Genomic DNA, 24405 nt, shown 5'->3' with positions numbered 1-24405 from the left:
ACTGGAATGGGACATCAGCTCATGTGAAAGCCACAAGGTGCCATGCTCATCTCAGAACTCGGTCATACAGGCAATGCTAAAGCATTCTTATAAACATCTTCTGGTGGCATGACACGGCCAAGGATGCCATACCTCAAGAGCTTTCTGAACCGCTATTGCATGCTTGGGACCCCCAAGCATCTCTGCACCATTAGAGTACAGACCTCCACAAGGTGTGCTGCCTAGAATAGGCTTGAAGATAGACGTGCTGACGGTGATACTGGTGTTAAGCTGCAACATTGGTTACGTCACTTGCTCACCACGGCACTGTCGTTTTTTTTTTTAATAGTAATAAAAATAATTGAGTTCGGTAAAAGTACAGACACTACAATTAAAAACTGAACATGACTGCTCAATGCAGCGTGCTGAACGACAGACGCATCACAGATCAGACTGAATTTAGATTTGGTTCTATTGTACATTTACTTAGCCTATTTCCAGTTTTGTATACCTATTTAAACTTCTTGTAAGATGTTTTATACTAAGCATTGCCTGCCCTTTAGTATGGTGTATTTTTATTTGTTGTGTTAATAAAAGTTCTGTGTTTTATATATAGGCTAAAGTGAGTCTGACGTTGTATTATATTGTTGCATTCAAGCAATTGACGCTGAACTGCCGATAATTGTGCACAGTGCTATTAAGCTATTTAAAAATGAAGGAAATCGAGGGAAAGAGGGAAAATTCAAACAAACTCAAAACGAACAATTGCTTTCCACCGAATTGTCGCTATTTGAAAGTGAAAGTAAAATGCGAATGCTGCCTTTACAAGCTATTTAAAAGCGAAAAGTGCCCCCACCCCAACGGTAATACCGGTATTATCGGTGTTGCATACGTCGATTTACTGACATATTTACACCTGGATATCCGGGGTGTGGCCTCTTCCCAATGATGTCAGAGCTGTCTGGGCTCATTAGTGCAAGCTCTAGTGTTGTTACTTTGACACAACGTCGAAGTGAACGACTGAAAGGTAACCGTAATATCTAACTCTCAAAATATTTAAGACTGGGCAAGATTGTCAAAACACTGTATGGCCTTGAGTACTTTTTGGGACCTTTGCATATATATATATATATATATATATAGATGTTAGTATGCTGTTTTCTGAAGAGTGTGTTTGTGAAGGACAGCTGGAGTGATGTTGACTTGTAGTACCTGTAGCACTTTCCCCTGTGGGCTTTCGTCAAACATCAGCGATTGCTGGAAGGTTGGATCCAGGGTTTTCTTCACCACTTTGGTTTTCTTCTTAGCGAGACACATTCCATTCTCCAGGACATAAACCTTTACATAAGTTGCTGACAGAGAAGGAAACACGCAATCATGAAACAGTGTTCTGTGCTCTTGCCTAACAGGTGGTGTAGATAAAATGAAACAACTCAGTCATGTTTAACGGTGGGTTACCTTGAATGTTCTTTGAGCCTGGTTTAGGGGTCAGACCTCGGGCCTGCGTGATTTCGACCTCTAACTGACCCCCTCTATCCACCACACCAACGTAAACATCACCTACACAGAGGACACCATACGCTATAAAACCTGCTTACAATGAGATCAATCAACAGCAGGTGGAGACAAACAACAAACTATAACCTCCACTCGTGAGGGTTTCTACCTTGATATTTGATGATAAAAGTGAGAGTAAGACACATATTATGTCTAACAAGTCAGTGTCTCTAGTTTAGTCAACTTGAGCTCATGAAAAGGTTGACATTTACCATGCACCATATTTTTTTCTACAGTTTATATACCATGCTCAGTATGCATATGTACTGTACACACAAACACCTGCATGACTTACACTGTTAAAAAAAAGGACATTAGCCATTCATTTTTTTGGACATTTCTATTAATCCTAAAACACAACTCAATGCAGTGCAAAATACAGGTAAAACACCTAAAAAAAACAAAACAATTTGGACAATTCATACAGTACACTGTTTCCTATTTTTACAGATTATTAAAAGAGTACTTCTAATTATTAACTGAATGTTTTCTGTACTTATTTGCAATTAAATGGAAATGCATTATACTTAAATGAAATGCATTTATCTGAACGTTAAAGTGCTTCTCTTGACCCATTTAAGTCGGGTCAAAATTACTTTGAAATACCGCTGAATGTACTGACAAGCATTTATGATAAACATATGATTAAATATACTTAAATATATACATTTATTAAATGTAGTAATAAATGCATTTTTATATGAAATTAAAATACAATTTTAAAAACGCCCTTTTTTATGAACATGATGGCAGTTGTTATATTGAGTGCACACTGTCCAGCGTGCAGATGTCTTACCCATTGGCGGTGTGGCTAACGTCTGCCGCCCCACTATCTGAGCAGGACCAAGACCGTCCAGGAAGTCACTGAACTGGCTCTCAGGGCCGAGGCGAGTGGTGGGGAAGATGAAGCTGAAATAAACCCGGTGAGATGTGTGAAATCTGTGATCAATCACACTCATCAATACAAAGCAGGTTTGTTTCTAACAGTGTGATATACAGTGCTACTTTATCATATACTTGCCTCACATTATACACAGATCAAGTTTTGACCATATTTATGGCTGCAACAAGCTATTATTTTGATAAGCAATGAATCTCTGGATTATTTATTTAATTAAATCAATTACTCAGATGAAGAAAAAAGTAATCATCTTATTCCTTTTTTATATATATTATAACTTTGTTTAATATTACTTCCTCCTGCTGTAATGTGAAATAAATGTTTTTATCAAATTATTTTATGATCATATCATATTGTTAAAAGTGTAAAATACCGTTACACTACCTTTAATTTATGTTCTAAATAAAACTTAACAGCTGTGGTCCTAAAAACAGGTTTCTGCTTATTTTATGAAGACTTTCTATTTTTCGACATGTTTTTGTGAGATCGGGTCAGATCTAATGATGCAGTGATTAACTGTGTGAGGTGGTGGGTTACACTCACGTCCCATCAGAGCTGTTGCTGTTAGTGCTGCCATCTGTCGAGTCCTTACTGCCCTGCCGTGTGACACGGTTCCTCATCTCCACCGCGATACCCGTCTCTGTGCTCCGCCGGATGGTGCTGCGCAGCTTCTTTGTTCCACCGTCTACACAAAAATACACAAAAAGAGGGAAAAATTCAAACAAACTCAAAACGAACAATTGCTTTCCACCGAATTGTCACTATTTGAAAGTGAAAGTAAAATGTGAACGCTGCTTTTGCAAGCTATTTAAAAGGGAAAAGTGTCCCCACCCCACAAAAATACACATATGCAACACTGGTCATTCTCCATGAAAAGAGAACCAAACTATTGGGCTTGAATATCCTTAAAAATATGTACACTCACTGGCCAGGTTATAAGATACACCTGTATATATAATTAATATATTACTAAGGGGAAAAAAACACCATAATGAGTGAACGGTTTGGAGAATATTATTAGTGCATGTTTGGCCTAAAACAAGCTGTTGCTTAAAAGGGGCCTTTTGAACATAAATAAAATACATAAAAAAAACATTTCTAATTTTCATTTATTTTAACCAAATTATATATACTAAGATAACTAAACTAAAATGTAAGTAAAAATGAATAAAAATGCCATACGTTTACAAATTTTATAAAATTACAAAAACACAAAACATAATTACTAAAACTTTGCCTAAAATTACAAATGAAAACATTTATGAATAAAAATGATAATATTATCTTGGTATCCTACATTATTATAACATAATATTGTTACATGGTAAAATAGTTGAATGGCTATGCTTTATGAATGCAATCAACACTAAAATGTGTAAATATTAGAAGAACTTGTGGCAATATTAGTTTGATGCCCTAGAAAGGGTGTAAATGATGTTAAATAATAGCGTTATTCGGTTGCGTGCAATATGTGGGACACAAAAATCACACTTGTTAATTTAAATGAGTTCAATTTTTTTATGCAATTAAATACAATTTCAATCAATTACATCAAAATGATAACATTATATGACTACAATATAGTCAGGAAGGTCTAGTCCTTTGTGCCTTAAATACTTTAAAAAAAAAAGTCGCAGACATTGACGTGTAATGGAAATCGACACTCCTACAATGTTATGTCATTTAAAACCGCACTGCATGAACAGCTCAAGTGTTTATGAAAAAGACAGCTGAGCTTATATAGTCTGGTCATATTTCATACCAGCAGTCATTTACTTGGGGACTAATGTAAACTCATGTGTACCCATACTCGGTGTGACTTCAGCTTCTGACATACTTTCCTTCCAAACAATCAATCAATCCAGACAGAGCAGAAGAGCATGATGATCATTCAAATGCTTTTTTCCTCAAGCACCAAATATAGAAATCAGAAGAGAGAAACATCATGAAAACGGTGGCTGAATTTAAAAAAGGGCTTATCAAGAACACAGTAGGTGTTAATAAACAATGCTAAATTTAACTTTCAAACTAAAAACCCTCATATTTCACGTTTCCAGAAAGTTACCCGGGAGTTATCTATTATCAAGTGCACACTAGGGTGATCCCCATGCAGCTGAGCTCCAAAAGCGACAAGAAAAAGCAAGCAAAAGTACTGACCATCTGATGCATACTGCACACAAAACCCGGAAACCGCAAGCTCCGTTTACAGAGTACTGGGTTGATATTATGAGTGCTATGTTATAGATTCTTGGTTTCACATCTTCACATTCAAAGTTTTTTATTTTTTTTTGAGGCAATTAGGAGCAAGTTCACATGTCAAACTCTGCAGTTTTTGGTCAGCATGTAAGGTACAATGAGGCTAAAGTTGCACCATGTTTGCAACATTTGATTTTATTCTCTTCTAAACCACTAAATGGCATAAAAACATACTAGTGATTTCCTAAACATCCACGTTTTACTATGCATGTGAAAATGTTCATGATTATTTTCTTTTTTTTTTACTGTGTGGTGCTACTTTGAAACAATCAGTATTGTATAAAGTGCTATACATTTGTACGATTTTTAAACAAAACAAACCACTTTTTATGATTTATTTTCTCACAGAATATGTGGCTCCATCAAAGTTCAATAAAAACATATTGCTTTTGCAATAATGCACTAAGGGAGCAGTGAAAAACACATTTTTCTTTAGCTGTGCCTTCAGCTTTGTTGTAATGTTGTATTATGGCACCATAAGTCAAAGATCTGGCCATGTGAGACTCCGGGGTGTTTTTCTGTCAACCATGCCTCTAATTCTTTCGGACGTCCGTGAGTCTGTAGAATGATGGCAAGCGGCTCACAAACCTGGAAGATGCACAAGATAAGTGCACTCAGCAATCTGTTAGAGCCTGGCAATGAAGGCCAAGCTGCTGACCTCACCATATAAAGAGAGAGAGTGGATGAGAGAGAGAGAGAGAGAGAAACAGGCTGCAGATCAGCTGACGTTAAGAAAGAGATAAAGAGTAAAACATGGCGCTCCATTCTGTGCCAAAGATGACATCTCAGAGGTAATGGCAGGTGTAGAGAAACAGAGACTGATGATGGCTTCATAATTACCTCCAGGATCAGATAAGAGCCAAAAAGACAATGAGCAAACGACAGTACTGTTCTGGGCATTTAAAGGGATAGTTCACACGAAATGAAAATTCTGTCATCATACAATGGAAAATATCTCTCATTAAGAGTTCATTTGTATAGATTCAAACATTTCTTCCAAGTGCAGATGCACTCAAAAAGATAAAGTAAACATGCCAATTGTAAAAAAAAAAAAAAAAAAAAAAAAATTGAAAGCAAACTAAGTCATACACAAAGACACACTACCATTCAAATGTTTGGGGTCAGTAAGATTTATTTTGAATACTTTTATTCAGCAAAGATGTATTAAATAGATCAAAAGTGACAGTAAAGACATTTACAATGTTTCAGTTTTAAATAAATGCTGCTCTTTTGTATTTTCTATTCATCAACGCATCCAGATAAAAATGTATCACGGTTTCCACAACTGTGGAAATGTCTGCATTCGCAGCAGACACTTGCTAACTGTCATGGAGCTCACAGTCTTTAAAAGAAAATAACTGCAAGAGTGAGTGCGAGAGACGGGGAGAATGAGAACAGCTTTCTAAAAATACAGAGAGAACATGCAGAGTGTGGGCCACGGCAACACAGAGCAACAAGACAGCAGTCACCATTCACTGAGGTGTTCAATTAAAAATGAACTGTGTGTGATTGTGGAAAGACAGATGATGCTAAAACACCACAGACACTGTGGCAAGCGAAATATAATATGTGACATTTCAGAACAGATACTCTGTGAAAGAGAATGACTGCCTGTTATGCAAAGGGAACAGTGCATTTAGTTGACACTGTGTCTCTGTTGAGCCCTCGGGAAGGACCGTATGTGTGGCAGTGTTGAATCTGTGTTTGCAGTGGAATAAAGTGGCAGCCGAGTTCAGAGATGTTGATTCTATGAGGAACCGGAACAGTGTGTGTTTGTGTTTGTGGAGTCTTCGTTTAAAGACCTGGGTCAATCATTTCTATCAGTATGCCAGTAAAAATATTGTTTACGGGTTGCCCAATTATTTCTCCATCTGCCATTGGTTGACCAAACACCAGTCTTGGCCCAAACTCACGCCATTGATTGGTTGATTGGGTGGTCAGGATGTGTTTGTTTTATGCCTCCTAAGTAAATTAAGAAAATTCAGAAATGACAAAGTCATTTAAAATATAAATATAAAATATAAAAAATATATCACACACTGATGGAAGCCAGTGTGCACTGCTGAATAAAATAAGGTAATTATGAAATCTTCAAATCTCCCAGTACGTCCCAAAACTATAACTATAGCTTTAAATCTCACAATGAGATTTTATATTGGAAAATGTGAGCTTGTATTGTATAATGTGATTATAAATCTCACAACTAAACTTTTAAGCTTGTAATGTATTTTTGTAGGCTCACATTTAGATCTTATATTTTGACAATATAGCTCCTGTTTCTTGTAAATTTTGAATTTATACTTCACATTTTATATCTTGCAGTTGCGTCTTTGTTTCCTGTAATTGTGATTTTATTTCTCACGTCACTTTAAATCTCATTATTCTGACTTTGTGAATCTTAATTCTGACTTCATCACTGAAAAACACTTTAAATTTCACAGTTTGATTTTATATCTCATGATTGCAATTTTAAGTCTCAATGTGAAACTTTACATTTTGCAATGTTACTTTATATCTCAATATTGGACTTAAATTTACAGCTTCATCTCATTAGGTTTCTGATTTTGAAAATACACAAAATACATGTGAAATTGAAGATTCAGTGCAGGTATCCCTATTAGGCTGAAATCTATCTGGGCCTATTCTGAATGCCAAAAAGCATTTAGATGTGTGCAACTACTTAGAAACTTTCCTTCCCCTGCAGTGTATGGAATTAAAAAAAAACTACAAAAAAAACTACAAAAAATAACTTTTCTTATGTTTTAATCACCATCATTAAAAGCCAATGTGACCGACTAGCGTTCCAATGTGGCCCAGTTCTGTTTGTTTCACAATCTTAAAGTATTTGCCATCCAATATTGCTGACCTAACCCGCCCAGTTGAACTAGTTGATGGAATTTCGATGGGTGATATGACCAAAATCTTAATTTTACTTTACAGTAACAATATATGGCAAGGTTTCACAATTATCAACATCAGTTTTGATACCACAGCAAAAACTGAATTTCAAACTCTTTTGATGCTTTTTTTTTTTTTTTTACGCAAGTAGTATAGTAACCAGTGTTGAGTACTCGAGACTCAGACTCGGTCTTGGACTCGGTCTCGAGACCGTATTTTAATGGTCTCGGTCTTGTCATGGACTCCTGTGCATTTTGACTCGGTATTGACTCGGACTCGAACATGTTAGGAATCGGACTTATGCCCGAGTCCACTCGAGTCCCAATCAAAATATTTCATGATTATTACTGTATGTTAATGTTTATTTAAATTGATGTATGATTGACACATCCAATGACTGGTGATTTTCTTTTGACGTGAGACTTTAGGCCAGCAACACACTGGATGCGTGGTGCAAGCGCCTCAGCTGCGTGGGCGTGGCGTGTCTGTTTTTAATTCGGCTCCCATGTTAACAGGTTAGATCTTGCAGACTGCCTGCGTGAGACGCGCGGAAAACCCGTGCATGCTAGAAATAGAACCGACGCCTATTTTTCACGCGACACGCATGCATGTTGGAAGCGTTTCCAGGCAAAATATAGGAAAATGTGTTTATATGTCATTTTGTACACAAATAAATATTAATTCATGATATTTTGATATTTGAAAGTCTATAGGTTGGCATAAATTCAGCTATAAATGTAATTTAAAAAATAAATTAATAATGATCGATTTTCAAATATTGCACCTGTCAAACATACTCTATTTTGCCGTCAATACTGTTGACGGTTTCCTATCAGTAGGTGTGAAAAAAAAAAAAAAGTTGATATTGTTGTCATGAAGACAAGAGCCTGGTTTTTCGGCAGCCTCCCTTTATGTCACGTCACGCACGCAGCCAGTGTGTCACCGGCCTTAAGTTACCCTCCTGCCATCCGCCTGTAGTGATCCCGCTTTCCAGAAAGCCACATTGCTACATTATTTCTCTCAACTGTGTTATTTTTACAAAGTAGGACAAAATTGTCACAGAAAAAAAAAAACAAATATTGTTTAATTAAATTATATAATGAATACAGACACAGACTGACTGTCTCAATACTAAACATCCCCCCCCCAAAAAAAATGTCTGACGGAAGGCATTGAACTTATATGGCATTTCATCCAGCTTTCTTCCCCTGGCACATACACACTTTTGGATGAAATTTTCCTGGACAGTCAGTCGGCTCTTGTGTGTATGCCGTCCGTAACTACAAAAAAACTTCGACTAGTGTGTATTTTACCCTGTATTTTTTTTAGAAGGACCTGTATGTTATCGTATTAATATGTTTTGTTCTAATGTCAAAAGTCACAATTTCAAGTTAACTGGTTTTAACTTGATTATTTGGTTGGGGTTTAAGAAGTGTACTAAAAAACTTTTTCACATGTGTCGTCAAAATGACCCACAACCTAATCAGTTTACATGTGAAGAAATCCATTTATTCACAAACTTCTCACGAGACGAGTGTTTGACATAGACAGTATAAGAAATGTTTGACTGGATCAAAGTATTTTGAGTATTTTGAAAATACAAAAATACTCATCTTAAATGTTTTTAAATACAAATTACATTTGATTTTTTCCAAAGGCTTTAAAATACAAAATACAAAATACAAAATAGTATTTTGTATTTCAAATACGTATTTTAAATACATGCATCTGAAAAACTGCCCATCCCTGCCTACATTCAATACAAACACAGATGGTACAGACATCAGCATTTAGCTTTTGTTTTAAAATTGGGTTGAACACAATCAACACACATTCAATAAGATGTTTGTTAATCAGCATTCAGTATTTGTTTTAGTTTCTAAATTTGGTTTTAAATTAAAAAAAGGTATTTACCATAAATGTATGCTATATAAATACATTATTCCAAAATGTTAAGATCAAATAATGTTGGTGTGAATAAAACAAATATGCAAACTGTTTCATTCATCCAATTGAAAAGACTTTTCACTTTTTTTCAGTGTGCTACAGCAGGTGATTTTTTTTTTTATTAAATTAAGTCTATGTAAGTGTATGCAAGTTCTAATTTACAAAAAAGTTGAGATGAACATCTCTTCACGGTCTACGCGTGTTCAGGGTGTGGACCGGATATAGTACGCTCGCGCAGCTTCAGTGAGCAGGAAAGGGACTCTTATTTGTGTGCCAGTACACCAACAGAACTTCCTGCACTTCCAGTGCTGAACGGCTGCCTGTGTCCAGCACACAAATTTTGAAATATTTACACACAAATGACATAGCGAACGATTACATGTGCACGCGGGCACACTTCTGGAAAAATCGGCTGAAAAAAGACCAAAAACCAGCCAGTTCCGATTTATGGCCAGTCAACCAGTGCATTTCTACTCAATTGTATTGAAGGGGTGGAGATACGGAGCCCCGCACATGACATTAAAGAAAAAATATTTTCTAATTCGTTCCCTCAGTGTCCTAAAATGTGCACATGATTACTATTTTGTTCCCTCGATTTGCTCAATCGTGTGCACAACTGACTAATTCGTTCTTGTACATCTTGTACATGATTTAGCAAATCGTGGGAACCAATTAGTAAATCATATGGAAAATGTATACATCGAGGGAACAAAATAGTAATCATGTGAACGTTTTAGCTAACTTTCTTTCTTGCATGCCATGTGCGGGGCTCCGTAATGAGCAGTACGGCACAGCATTTTATATGTATATTTATCTATAAATGGGTAAATATTAATAAAGAAACCATGTAGGGGAGTGGTTATTATGTACAAACAGTGAGAAACTCTATATTTTAACTTTCAGTATTTCCGCTGTGTGCATGTCAAAACAATTTATTCAGATTTGAAGCATGTGACATATGAACGTGCACATCAACTTAATACAGAGTTCATGTAAACACTACAATCAGATTTATCAATCAGAATGAATTCAGTCTGATTGAACCAAAATTTTTGCATATAAACGTAGACAATGAGACTTAAAATCTCACACCTGCTATTTAAATCTCAAAGTATGATTTCAAATCTTACAGTGTGACTTTATGGGGCCTATCATACACCCGGCGCAATGTGACGCAAGGAACAGCGCAAGTGTGTTTGCTAGTTTCAGTCCGACGCCGTTCGCATTTTCCCGTCCAGTGCCACGTCATTTAATTAGCAAATGTGGCCATTAATTAGCATTTGTGCACCCATGGGCGTGCTGGTCTAAAAAAAAAGGTATGTTCAGGCGCATTGCTGGCACATTGCTATTTTAAGGAGCTGAAAATAGACCGCGCCATAGACCAACTCAAACCTGGTCTAAAGTCTAAAGTCAATGGTGCAATATTTTTTTGTTATTTAATGAGCGCGCTGGTAGAAAAAACGCCTCTTGGTGGGTCCACAGTGTGCATTGACTTTGCTTATTACACACAGGGATGCGCATCACACAAGAATGCCAAATATTAAAAACAAAATGATTACAGTGTAAAAGAATATTATTGTGTAGGCTACATACATATAAAAATGTAATAATGGATAGTCATTGCATGTATTAGAATTAGGCTACTTATTTGCAATTCAGCCTATTACTAGCCTACTTATAATGATGAATGAAATTGGCGAATTAATTGAACAATCGTGCCAAAACACACACTTATATATCAACTGACTCATCGCGCTGAGCTTTGGTGGATTCATGCTTGTTCCGTAGATTGATCTGCTCGCATGCTTTAACTTTGCGCACAACCAGATTGGTTTCCTCGCTTGAGAAGCGTTCAGCTTTCCGCCAACAAATTCTTCCATGTCAACAGCGATCCGCCATGGTGCGAGCGCATCTCACTCTTAAAGCGAATGGGTGATGACACTCTGATTGGTGTATTGAACGTTACGCCCATTACTCATTAAGAGAATAGGGACAACCCATTCCAAAAGTGGATTTGGACACACACTGAGTGCACCTCGTGACATTGTTTCTCATAATTGTGACTTCATTTCTTTGAGTTGCAACTTTACGACTTAATTTCTTCTTTTAAACCTCGTCTCACAATTCTTCCATAGACAACCACACAAACACAGCTCTGTCTGAACCAACCATTATTATAAATCTATATGCGTATATTATTCATGGTCCATGTATGGAAAGCAACATATACTGAGGGGTGAAAGCTTTCTCCAAGATGCTTTTAAAACACATTTAAATCCTTCTATATATGGATCTATCTCCTGTCTATTTCTTCCCCCCTCAGTCCTTGTCATTTGACGGCTGTTCCCTTGTAGCCAAACACCTACTCTGCCTGTTTCACCCAGAAGCCTCTCGCTACTGATCCACAGTAAATACCAGAACAGCAGGAGAGTCTGTCCTTTGGGACACTTTGATGAAATATTAAACAGTGCAGCTCAGAGAGACACAGCGAGGGATGGGGTTGGTTAGAACCAGGAGTAAGGGCAAGAGGTGCTAAAATGATTCATCCACGTGACACCATCCCGAGAACGGCAGCGAACCCTCACATGTGGCCCGAAGAGTGCTCCACCTGTTTCTCAGAGTTAAACGTCAGTGCACGAGAGCAGATGGACACAAACATGCTACTTTCACCTTCACACAAAACTTGTCTCCACCCATGGCTATGCTGAACAGTGCATCAGCGTTGTCATGTGTGTTGCCAGCTGCGTCTATGAAAAAGAGAAGTGCCCTGCGAGCCGAAGACACATCCTTCTGTCTGGTATCTGTGGCAACAGCCTCCTCTCCCCAGACAGATATCACGGGGTACAGACATTTTAGATTAACTCGAGCTAAAAATACTGCCTTATCGCCCAACAGGACACAACTAATCAATGGCTGATATTTCAGGAAGATCTTAGTGTGGGCGGTCTGTGATGTGAAGCGGCCGTTGATGTGAAGGAGAATCTAATTAGGGGGCTTCCACAAAATAAACAGTTTATTATTCACAGACTAATATGTATCAGGAAATACGACAGGAGCTTTTTCATCAGGGTGGACTGCTGAGAGACTACTGTGATGATATGCTCATCTGAGCTATTTTGGGATGTTCAGAAATGCATACTGTCACACTGCTCATGCTGTTTTTGGGGTGGTGTATGTGTCCTATACTGAGTGGTACACTACTGAAGATGTGTCATAATGATGTGAATATCCGGTTGTGTTTCTTTTCCCAGGAGTGCGCCTACAAGTCAACCCACCTAAGAAGACTTCTCCAACATAATCAAGGCTAGTGCTGTGCTGAATTATTAGAGATCGTAACACCGAGTCATATTAAGTACATCAAATAGAGTGACTGCAGTAATATGTCAGTTATAATTAGTTTCATACATATAGCGATATTTGATGACCATATGGTGACAGATTTATTTCTGAGGCTGTCTGAATGAAACATGCAGCAAAAACATTTATTGCAAAATCATATGTGTTCACATACTATTTTTACACTTCGCAGTAAGTAGTTCGTTTGTATTCTTTTGTGGAAAGGCAAATTTACTGTACATTCAATTATTGCGCTGTTTTGTTATCGAAAATGTAAATACGCAGAAAAAAATATAATAAAACAATTTTGGTCTCCAGCCCTTTTCATCCATCTATTTGGCCTTGTACTAATAAAAATGGTTGAATTTTTATGTGCATTTTGGAGTCCCAGATATCTGCAAATCTAGGTAAAATGGAGAGCGTAATGGGACAATCGAGACAGGTATCTAATGTGGAACCAAATTCATTTGTGTAAAGCACTTTTTTTCCTCAATATTTATTATTATTAGTATTTTTTAATGTTAAGTATCAACACAATATAATAAGTAAAGATTGTGTTGCCATTTTGGAAATGTTATCAATAATTAGCATTTCCATCACCTAAGTAAACAGTTTAAAAAAATCTTCAAAAAGAAAAACAAGCATGAAACCCAGTATATCGTAAACTACATGAAAGAATGCATTAGCAACAAACTGTTTTTATATAGCGGTATGATATACTGTCAGAAAACTGCTTACTGCTCAGTTTGACAGTGTGCTATTTTTTTTTTTTTTATTAATATTAAACTACACATTTCAAGAAGGTTTTTACACATAGTGTGTAATATAAAGTATGTTGGTATTCTCTCAGTGTAACATACCATTATTTGAAACCTTTAATGCATACTGTTTTACGAAGTAATAGATAGTACACAGTGAGCAATTGTTTTGGTATTCTATTATTACAAAAATGTCAGAACAGAATACCAACAAATTGCACAGTTGGAATGTGTAGCATGCTTTAAAAATGTCTAATTACTTGCAACAAAATAAGCTGCATGTTATTTCCAGCATGCATTATGCTAGTATTCCACTCTAAACATGTCTTATCCAGATCAGTCAAAAGATAAAAAATCTTTACGCAAAACTTAACCAAATTATTGAAATGATGTCTGATTTAAACATGCAAAGTAATGACAACATGACATCCTAAGTCTTGCCTACTATAAAACAGCAAGGCAGTATGCAGTAAGCATTGCTCTAGTATTTTATTCTGAGCATACCCATGGTCATTTGTCCATTTAATGACACTATAGCAGGATATGTTACATTTTCCATTAGGGACCGAATACATGTTTCTCGACTGGCTTTGTGCCTCTTGACGCCTGCCTGAGAGACTCACTAGACTTCTCATCTCAGCAGGAGACACCCGTAACACATTATATACTGTTCCTCACATCTCCATGACGAAGAGCATCATTGATGAGAGACAGGAACTGATATAAAGTGGATGACAGTGAGGGACAGGGAAACAGAGAGTAAACAGAGAAATATGCAGACGGGGTGCTAGGGTGGGGTTTCTATTTTTATATCTGTAGTCAGGAATATCTTTGCCGAAAGAAGGGGAACTGTGGAGCAGCAGACAACAGACAATAATCCAACACAATAACCATCTTCATCTTCAATCATCCCCAGTCTCTGATCAACCATTAATCCTAAAATATACTTCACTGTTCATGTAAACGCTAGGGTATTTGTAAAGTGCATGATGTACATGTCATCATGCAACTCAATTTAAATGACTATAAAGACATTTTCTCAGTCATAACTTTTAGAAACTGCACAAACAATGGACAAAGATGAAGCTTTTAGTGTGTATCTGTTGAGCGCCTGTGTTCAAGCAATCTAACATATTAAAGGAATAGTTCACCAATAAATGAAAATTTGTTGAACGAATGGGTGCCATCAGAATGAGAGTCCAAACAACTGATTAAAAGATCACAGTAATCCACACCACTCCAGTCCATCAGTTAACATCTTGTGAAGAAATAAGCTGCATGTTTGTACAAATCAAAACCATCAAGACATTTTTAACATCAAACTATTGCTTCCAGCTAAAATATTGAGTCATTTTTGGGGGAAATATTCATTTAACTTCATAAAGCATCTTAAATATGTGTTACGCAAAAACATATTAATTTGCAGTGAGCTCTGCCAATCATAAACAAAAGTCTTAAAGTTATAGTACCAAAAACAACAATAGACACTATTTGACTTACTTTAACTATATATGAATACACTTTTCTTCCCATAAATCATGGAAAGGAATAAGAGTGTCCAGGTTGAGGTAGAAAGGGAAAGGTTGTGGCATCCTCATTGTGAAGGTGAAGGTCAGGCTGTGCAGATGGCTGGTGGGTCCAGAGGCTCAGGGCCAGGTGGTCATCATCTTGACACGGACAGGCTACATCACACCACTTCAGCCGTTCATGGCCTTTTCTCAGGCTTACTGCACAATAACATTCTTCAGGGAGTCAAGTGGTATCAGTTAAATTAAGTTTTGCAAGAAAAGTCTGACTGGCGTGAAAATTGGGATTGGTCAAAGGGCTGAGAAAATACAGTTTTAAAGTTATAAACATCTTAATGACTGGAGTATAGTGTGGATTACTACAAGCGATGTAATGCAACATTTCTCCAGATCTGTTCCCATTAAGAAACAAACTCCTCTACATTTTAGATGGCCTGAGGGTTAGTACATTTTCAGCAAGTTTTCATTTTGAGGTGAACTTGTACTTTTACTTTTTTTTTCAGCCTCAACAAGTAAAAATCCACATGCCATTGATTTGAAGGAACAAACCGTCATCTTCCATCTTTCACTAGGACCCACTGCTAACATATACATGCAGGCGCCAGTTTACTCCTTGATTTACACTCTTACTTGTTCTGTTTGTCTTCAAACACAAACAGTGTATATACAAAGCACAGAGAGTACTAGCAAATTACCTCTATTAGATGCAACACACATCTATTTAGCAGTGTACAACAGAGCAGACTGCCCACTCAGACTGTTTAGTCTGTTCCTACTGAAAAGAACAGCTTAAACCAACCTAAGAACAGTGTTGTGCCTGAATGCGTTCATATTTTGGGCGAACGTGAACTGAACGTGCTGTATTAATGCCCGATGAATGTTACTGTCAATTCATTCATTCTGGTGTCTTTGAACGGCACGCTCTCTCAGGTTAACTTCGTTCAATAGGGTGCCAGATTTCTATAGAGCCTTCCAGACGAAAACCCGGCTAAAACACACAGTAAACGGGTCTTAATATGTAGCGGAAAAAACACCCAATCTGGCAACACCAGCCACCAGTGTCGCACCGCCGTCCGCCGCATGCGTGACGCGTCATCAAAAAAAAAAAAGCATGAAGGCGACAGCAGCATGTAGCAAGAAGGCGTATGATCATTTAAAATAATTTTATGATGTTTATGACAAGGTCGGTGAGAATGGGAAACAAAGCATTAAAGCAACAATGGGGAAATGCTGTCCCCTCAATGCTAATGTAAACCCTGGTTGGATAAGGATTCAAAATTGGATATGAAGATGAAATCTGACGCATAACTTCATTGTTAAAACTGATAAAATAATTGCTGTCTGTGATTCTATATGGGCTGTGGCAATAATTTAGAAAAATAATAGCTCGCAGCAACATATGGAAAAAAAGAACTATGAACTAGTTCATTTTTGGAACTGTGTGAACTTAGTTCAAAATTTTGTACTTTGAACTATGAACTGAACTAGTTCATTTTAAAATTTGTGAATTGAACTTTGAACTAGTTCATGTAGAAAGTGAACTTTCCCAACACTGCCTAAGAAGGTTAGCTGCATGGTCTTAGCAGATTTTAAATGCTGGTGTCATATGTGAGTATTTATCGCTAGAAGTGCCCAAAAGCTCCCTAAAATCAGAAAAAAGACCAGTTTAGGCTGGTTTCATAGGTTTCTCTGCTGTTTGGATTTTGGTTAAACAGGATTTTGTTAGGCAGCTTTATTTTCTCACTGGTGTGGAGGTGCATCCACACAGATCTCCACCAGAAAGCTCTTCACATCTCCAGCTTGATCTTATTAACCTCCAGTGGCCCAGTATGTACTAGCTTCATCCACTGTCTTCCTCTTCAAGCCAACACCTTCAGTCCATTCACACCCACGACTGAGCACACAGGAAGTCTGGGAGCTCTGCAGTGACCCCATCCCTTCTTTCCTAATCCTCTAGTCTCTAATGCTCTCTTCCTCTCTCTCTCTCTCTCTCTATCTCTCTCCCCCCACCCAACCCTGTTTCCATGGTAATGCTGTCTGCAATGCACCAAGATCTCATTGTGTTGGCCTCGCGCTCGGCTTGTTTGCTTCCAATTCTACAACTCTCAGCCAATGAATCTGCCTTTTTTCTGTAACTACCTATCTTTCTGCTTGCTAGTAAGACATCGGGATCTTTTTTAATGTTTAGAAAAGTTGTTGACGAGTCCTTCACTCCTGTAGAACTCTGTTATACTCTGAATCACATTGTCAATCTATTCATGCATCTACAGTATATATTTATGTATCTATATCCATCTGCAATTATTCTTCTTATTATTATTTTTTTTTCTTTGGGACCAGTTTCTCAATACTTAGGTCACTTTATCAAAACTGTTCACACATTGAGCACAACAGTGGTCTATGTATGTAGGCTAAACTGGATCATTTATCATTGTTTTGGCACCAAAGTGACTGCATTTTTCAATTTACATGAATTCTTTTCTCACTTAGATTAAACACCGCCAAGACTTTGTCTACCACACAAGCCAATTTGCAAGTCCACATACTCTCTTCAAGTTAAACCTAAATTCAAACCCTAGCACAAATACAAAACTGAGCAAGACAGCAGTTTGCAGCATTTAATACCATTTTGAAATATATTCTGAATCTGAAAAATCAAATATTATCAAAGCAATTAGATAACAACGGAATGATGTAACACCTACACAATTGCTAGCCTTTTAATTTCATTTTCTTCCATCTCCAAAAAGATGAAACTTACAAATAATTGTGTACTGTAATGTACACATGGACTATGTAATGTACTGCAGTGAATCCTTTAAAGTAGAGAGTGTCATTCCTGCTTTGTAAAGAAATTTAACAAAATAAAATTGTATAATGCTACCTGCTGTTGTGTTTTTAGGTCATTGTTTTATGAGTGACAATGAGTGTTTGTTGGTTAAAAACCTTCCCTGATAGCACACAAGCATCCCAGAGACGTCTACATTTACATCTGCAAGATGAATTGTTTTACAATGCTTGCTCATCTACAATACATCTGTAAGCTGTGTCCATTAGGATGTCAAAAAGACATTTAGAGAATGATTATGATTTAGAATGTATAAAACTGACATCTTAAAGATGTCTATCAGATGTTTGTACAAAACAGATGCTTTCCAGATGAAGCAATCTTGCAGACATAATGTGTGCTATCTGAGTTGATTTGAGACATGTATGAAGTGCTTTATATATACTAATAAACAGCCAATATGTTAGTAATATGCATGCTAATGCAACAAGATAATAATGAATAGTGTTCCCTAATCTTTTACACAACAAATTAAGTAGCAATCTTGGATTAACCGTTTCCTCTGAGCTTTTCACAATGCAATTGCCTTCCCTAAACGCCTAAGGACTAAACACCTTTACAGCATTCATAAATTTTGCAATATAACTAGTGAATTATAAACAATCGTGAATTACTAATGAGCAATAGTGTGTTTAAAGCACCATTGATGTGTTAAATAAATGTAAAATAATAACATGCATTACTATGGTAAGACCTGTAAGCCCTGCCTTTGGCTGATGATTATGGTATTTCACTACCTCATCTACACCACTCAGCTGACACCCTCTCTGTTGAAGCATACGCACAGCGGGGTACTGACTCCATGTTATTACAATCATGCAGTTGTGTGGGTAAAACATCAGAATTATGTAACAGGGAACGGAGAGAGGTGCCATACCATGCAGTATGAGATAGAGGTTTCTTTTGGATGCCATTTACTGAGTCTTAATTAAAGCGATCTATCCCTGATGCTCCGCTGTGTAATAAAAGCCCTGGAGGACATCCGAGAGGCTGGGCAATGAGATGTAGGGAGCGTGTATATTCAAGTTGTTGACACGTACTTGTCTATGTCTATGTGTTCATTCGCGTTCATTCATGCCGCTGCGCATGCACTTGCCTCTGAAAGATCTATACGTCATGTATGCTGGAGTTATTTCAGGCATCTGCGCTGTTGGCTGGTTACATAAGACATGGGAGGTCTGATTCTTTCCACTTAAAATAAAGAATCTGAAAAGGGGGAAAGAGAGGAATGCAGACAGACACTGAGCTGGAAACACGGATGCATGCGCTGGAATCAGATGTGTGTGCTTTAAGAGTGTGCTCTTAAATGATCAGGAAAATTCAATTAAGTTACGGAATTATACATGAGTTAAAATCAAGTATTTTTATTGAAAAATATATATATATTTCAGTGAATGGAATTTCAATGGAGCAACAGAAAACCTCCATTTATGTGAAAATATAGAGTGGGATGTGTCAGGATTACATGTTATTTTGCAAACGTTTGTTATTGTGAGGCATAATATAAAATTGTATTGTGTATGACTGCTGAGCTACGTCACAACTTGCCACATTAAGGGATTCAACTGATCTGCGAAGGTGGAATTATTGCTATGAATTATTTTGCTTTTATTTATTATAAACAAACATGTTTTGTTTGGTGTCTATTTAGTTTCAAATAGCAGAAAAAAAGGTTTTAATTTTCATTACCCCATGGCTGTCACATTTTTTTTATTGCATTTCCAGCAAAAATATTATTAATATTAGCATTTTTCATTATTGTTACTGTTAAAATAAAACTAAAACCATTCATTTAAATCATTAACTGAAATACAGATGAAATAAAATATAAATATTAGATAAAAACTTAAAATGGGAAATTTTGCCCTGGCTACCTGAAATAAAGTCAGTTTAAGTCTAATAATGTATGTTCCACCATTTGGAAAAAAAAAATAATTTGTGTTTTTTTTCCTTCACTATTCAGACTTTTCACACAGTTCTTAGACTTGCGAGATATCAATTCATAATTCAGTTCACTCATAATTACATGTTTATTTAGACAAAAAAAAAGTCAGAATTGTGAGAAAAAAAAGTTGCAAGTACAGGCTTCCATAAAAATTATTAAAACTGAAATGGAAATAAAAATGAAAGCTAAATAGAAATATATAAAAACACAACCAAATTACTAAAATTTCAACTAAAACTAAATAAAAATTAATAATACAAAATATATATTATAGTAGGCTATAAATAATATTTAAACACCGACATATTTATATAAATATACACTTTATTTACATAATATATAAAAAATATGAATATATTCTTTGGATTTTTTAGTACTAATTCAAATAAAATCACTCATAGCATGATATCAGGTTATGCTGCTCATTGTAAACATTACTGCTAATAATTGTGTGCAAAAGAGGTTCAAAATACAAAAAAGTTGCAATATGAAGTGCAGATGTAGCTATATAGTTCCACACATGTTTCATATGTAATTCCGAGTAAGCACAAGTCAGCAATATCATTAAACTAGGCAAGCTTGACATTTGCTGAAGCGCTTCTCTGTAGCCTTGATACAGATTCCTGGTTTAAGAGCCCAGTGTCTCTCTGACTCTCTTATTGACTGTTGCTGCAACAGCAACATTGCACCAAGCATAGCAACAGTAACCATGAAGCTGTTGATGGAGATCTCTTTATAACACCCACCCAGACTTAATTCAAGGAAAGGTGGAGTGATAAAACATCTGTCGTTTCTAAGAGATCATTAATTAGAGGCGGTTGGTCTGAGCGGGATGCAGCTCTTACAGCTCGCACACGTGTGTGTGTGTGTGTGTGTGTGCATGAGTGTGTTTGTATGTGTGTTTATATGTTCAATGGCTAGCCGGCGTATAGATTTATCCCCACTGAGCCTTTCATCATCAAAGATAAAGATGCAGTGAAGGTTTAGCTTTAGAAGGTTTAGAGCTTGTGGTCACATGCAAAGAACTCAAAATACATCGTTACCATTTTCAAAGGTAACATGCACCTATTTTTTTTAAAAAGGCACCAGGAGGAAAAAAAAACACATTATAACTTAGGTCGTTCATTACATACAAGATGTTTTGGTGTTTTGAAACCATTTTTATTCAGAGTGCAAGTGATATAAAGGGTTAATTCAACTTAAAAATGAAAATTGTTATTATGGACTCAACCTCAAGTTCTTCCAAACTTGTATGACTTTCTTTCTTCTGTTAAACATTTAATGAGATATTCTGAAGAATAAAAATCCTACAAGCTCTTGGTGCATAAAGAAAATCTGTGAAGACTAAAGACTCAAATCCAAAGAGATATTCTTTATCAAAGTTAAGATTCTGCCACGCCCCCTAAAACGGCTTGTTCTAACATACCCCACATGTCTACTTCACTATGTGCAAATATTTGCGTAATGCCGCCCAAATGCTCTCACAAAATGAAAGAAGTTCTGGTTTCAGTAACAGTTAGTGTTGAAGCAGTCATGTCAGGAAGATGCTGTGTTTCTAGGTGAAAGCAAAAGCACTTTATTTGGCCTTCTGAAAGTAGATGCATTTAGGAATCTTTAAGATTACTTACAACAGAACAGCAACACATTTTATGGACGACTGTTTCGTGAACCAGAGGAGGTAATTCTGACTTTGCTACGACAGTCTGGCGCTTCTGGATCAGCTACTGGAAGTATGATTTGTTATTAAGTATTTGCTATTGACTGTTCAAATGCAGAGTTTTCCGCGTTGTGTGTGTCTGTGTGAGAGATAGAGAGAGAGAGAGAGATAGAGAGAGAGAGACTGTCACATCACAGTGGAGTCAGCTGTCTTAACCGTCTTTGGCTTGTGTACTTCAAACACACACGAGCTTCATCACTGTGTCTGTCACGCCACTCTGTGCCTCTTTTAGGCTTGAACTGAGGGTAAAACTAAGGAGATTATTAAATGTCTTTACATTTATTTTGAAAGATGAAGCTCGCAATTATGGAAAGGGGCGTTACATTTCCAACTAATGTTTGCAGTGTTCGGCCAATCACAATGCACTGGGTCAGTTGGCCAATCAGAGCAGACAGCGCTAGTGTTGTTTTTGGCGACCTGTTTTAATTTTAGTTTTAGTCTAGTCTTTGTTTGTAAATAATAGTTTGTCCAAGGCTTTTTATTTGAAGTATGTTTTATTTTTATTCTACAAAGTAGAATTAGAATTTATGTAGATATTAATTAAAAATGATGTGCTTAAAGTTGTCTTGTGTTTGATGCGAAATACAGCCAATAGTTTGAGGTTCTTTTAAGTTTGTGCATAAAGAAATTATTAATTCATCAACTCATTCATCACAAGACTTCTCACCGGTGATTTAGAGGACGATTAATCCTCGTTGCTCCCCTGTCATTTCAAAGAATAGTACAATAGCGAACGTGACAAGTATAAAAGCCTTGTCCGTTTGGGAAGGAGCGCTCGCAGTCAGCAGAGCCAGGCGAAAGTATAAATCCTGTTTAACTTTGTTTGTTGTCGTATATCATTTGAAACGGTTTGCATCTCCAATACGCATTAATCCACAAATGACTTAAGTTGTTAACTTTTTTAATGTTACTGACACTCCCTCTGAGTTAAAATAAAAATCCCGGATTAATCAAGTACTCAAACAGTACACTGACTGAACTGCTGTGAAGAGAGAACTGAAGATGAACACCGAGCCGAGCCAGATAACTACTGGGAATCAATCGAACTGTCCGAAAGAACCAGTTCTCGGAAAAGACCCGAACTTCCCATCACTACACGATTAGGGCTTAAGGAAGTGATGTCAATTGTGTCCGCGCAGTGAGACATAGGAAACAGAAATACTGATAAATAATAATAACGTGACTAAACGAGATGGAATAAAAACTTTATAACATTTCGTTTCGTCTCATTTTAGTCAACGAAAAGGAAGAGACATTTTAGCATAGTTTTTATTTTGTAAACCACAATTAGTCTAGTTTTTATTCATCAACAATATTGCATTATACATTTAATTGTAGTCATCGTCACATGCCCAGAATTTTCGTTGCGTCTTATCTCGTTTTCGTCACATAACAAAGGTTCGTGGACGAAAGCAAAACTAGACTGCACTTGTCAGAAGGAGGGACTTGAGAAAGGACATGACGCGCTTGAGAGAGGCCGGGCATAGAATAATGTGAAAATAATGTGTTTTTTGAACATTAAAGCATGTCAGCATATTCTGTTACACCAAATACACAAAATAATGATCTTAAAAAAAAAACATTACCCCTTTAAGGTCCAATTCTCTCTATTAACAAACCTTTAACTTTAACTACTTTTGCCTCAATACACTCCTAATTTGATTCTTATTAATAGTTAGTAAGGTAGTTATTAAGTTTAGGTATTGGGTTGGATTAGGAAAGTAGAATATGCTCGTATCTGAGTTATAAGTACTAATAAACAGCCAAGCAACATAATAGTAAGATTGGTCCCTAAACTAAAGTGTTACCCTCATTTCAAATGTTTTTTTTTTTTTGACTCCAACCCACACACCCCGTGTATTCACACTTTGTCTTGTTTTTAACCAGTGAACGTATGTTCTGGACCTAATGCTGTGTTTTGATGCCCCTCCATCCTGGCACTGACCAGTCCACCCACTCAGCACCTCCTGTCCATCTGGTTAATGTAGCACAGCTATTCTATGGTAGTACTCTATACTGTACAGTACTGCGGCAGGGCAGTGAGAGATTGTTTTAAGCCAAATGGTTCTTGCCATATTGATACTTATTGAGAAAATAAATCATTCGCAGTTGTGCGCGGCGCGCACTTGCTTGCACGTGAGCAAAGGTGTTTTTTAGGAGTCTGACTTGCAAACGCCAGACCACTGATTCGTCAAACCTGCTTAATTCCTGCAGTCTTTGTTCTTCTGAATATTTTGTAGTAAGTAACGAATATAATTACGGGAAATGTATCAAAGTAAGAGTATACATTTTAATTAGAAATGTAGTGGAGCAAAAGTAAAAGTTGGCTGAAATATAAAACTCAAACAAAGTACAGATACTCCCAAAAAATACTCAAGTACTGTAACAAAGTATTTTTACTTCGTTTCATTATACCACTGGTGAGGTATAATGTAAGGGTGGCGATACGGACTCAGAAGGTACGACTGAGAAATAGCGGATAATTATTTCAGGGTTAATTAAAGAAGAGGAAGGGCGAAACATCCATCTGTGCATGTTGTAGGAACCACAAGCACAGTGCTAGTCAGACTCATTACTGCTGCGGGCCGTTGAACATTCAGCCATGTTTCTGGGCTACACCATCTTGACATACTGTATGCTCAGGCAACATCGCCTGCCAACACGTCTAATGATGCTGATGTTTGCTGTAGAAGCCAATTATTCAGCATATGGTTTTACCTCGTGCTGAACACGATAC

The 24405-nt window shown here is 36.8% G+C and overlaps 1 protein-coding gene across 1 annotated transcript in view; it reads right to left on the bottom strand.

Annotated features, from left to right (window-relative positions):
• Positions 1-24405, bottom strand: part of LOC113090796 (regulating synaptic membrane exocytosis protein 3-like) — a 64216-nt gene that overhangs the window by 5389 nt on the left and 34422 nt on the right. Inside the window, exons 3-6 of the mRNA XM_026256393.1 lie at positions 2981-3122; positions 2333-2445; positions 1438-1539; positions 1192-1331 (exon numbers count right to left, since the gene is read on the bottom strand). Of these exons, the coding sequence (XP_026112178.1) occupies positions 1192-1331; positions 1438-1539; positions 2333-2445; positions 2981-3122 (497 nt within the window). The remainder of the gene's footprint in view (positions 1-1191; positions 1332-1437; positions 1540-2332; positions 2446-2980; positions 3123-24405) is intronic.

The sequence above is a fragment of the Carassius auratus genome, unplaced genomic scaffold, assembly GCF_003368295.1.
Source record: "Carassius auratus strain Wakin unplaced genomic scaffold, ASM336829v1 scaf_tig00214021, whole genome shotgun sequence".
Lineage (NCBI taxonomy): Eukaryota > Metazoa > Chordata > Actinopteri > Cypriniformes > Cyprinidae > Carassius > Carassius auratus.
This window is presented reverse-complemented; position numbering and strand designations above follow the sequence as displayed.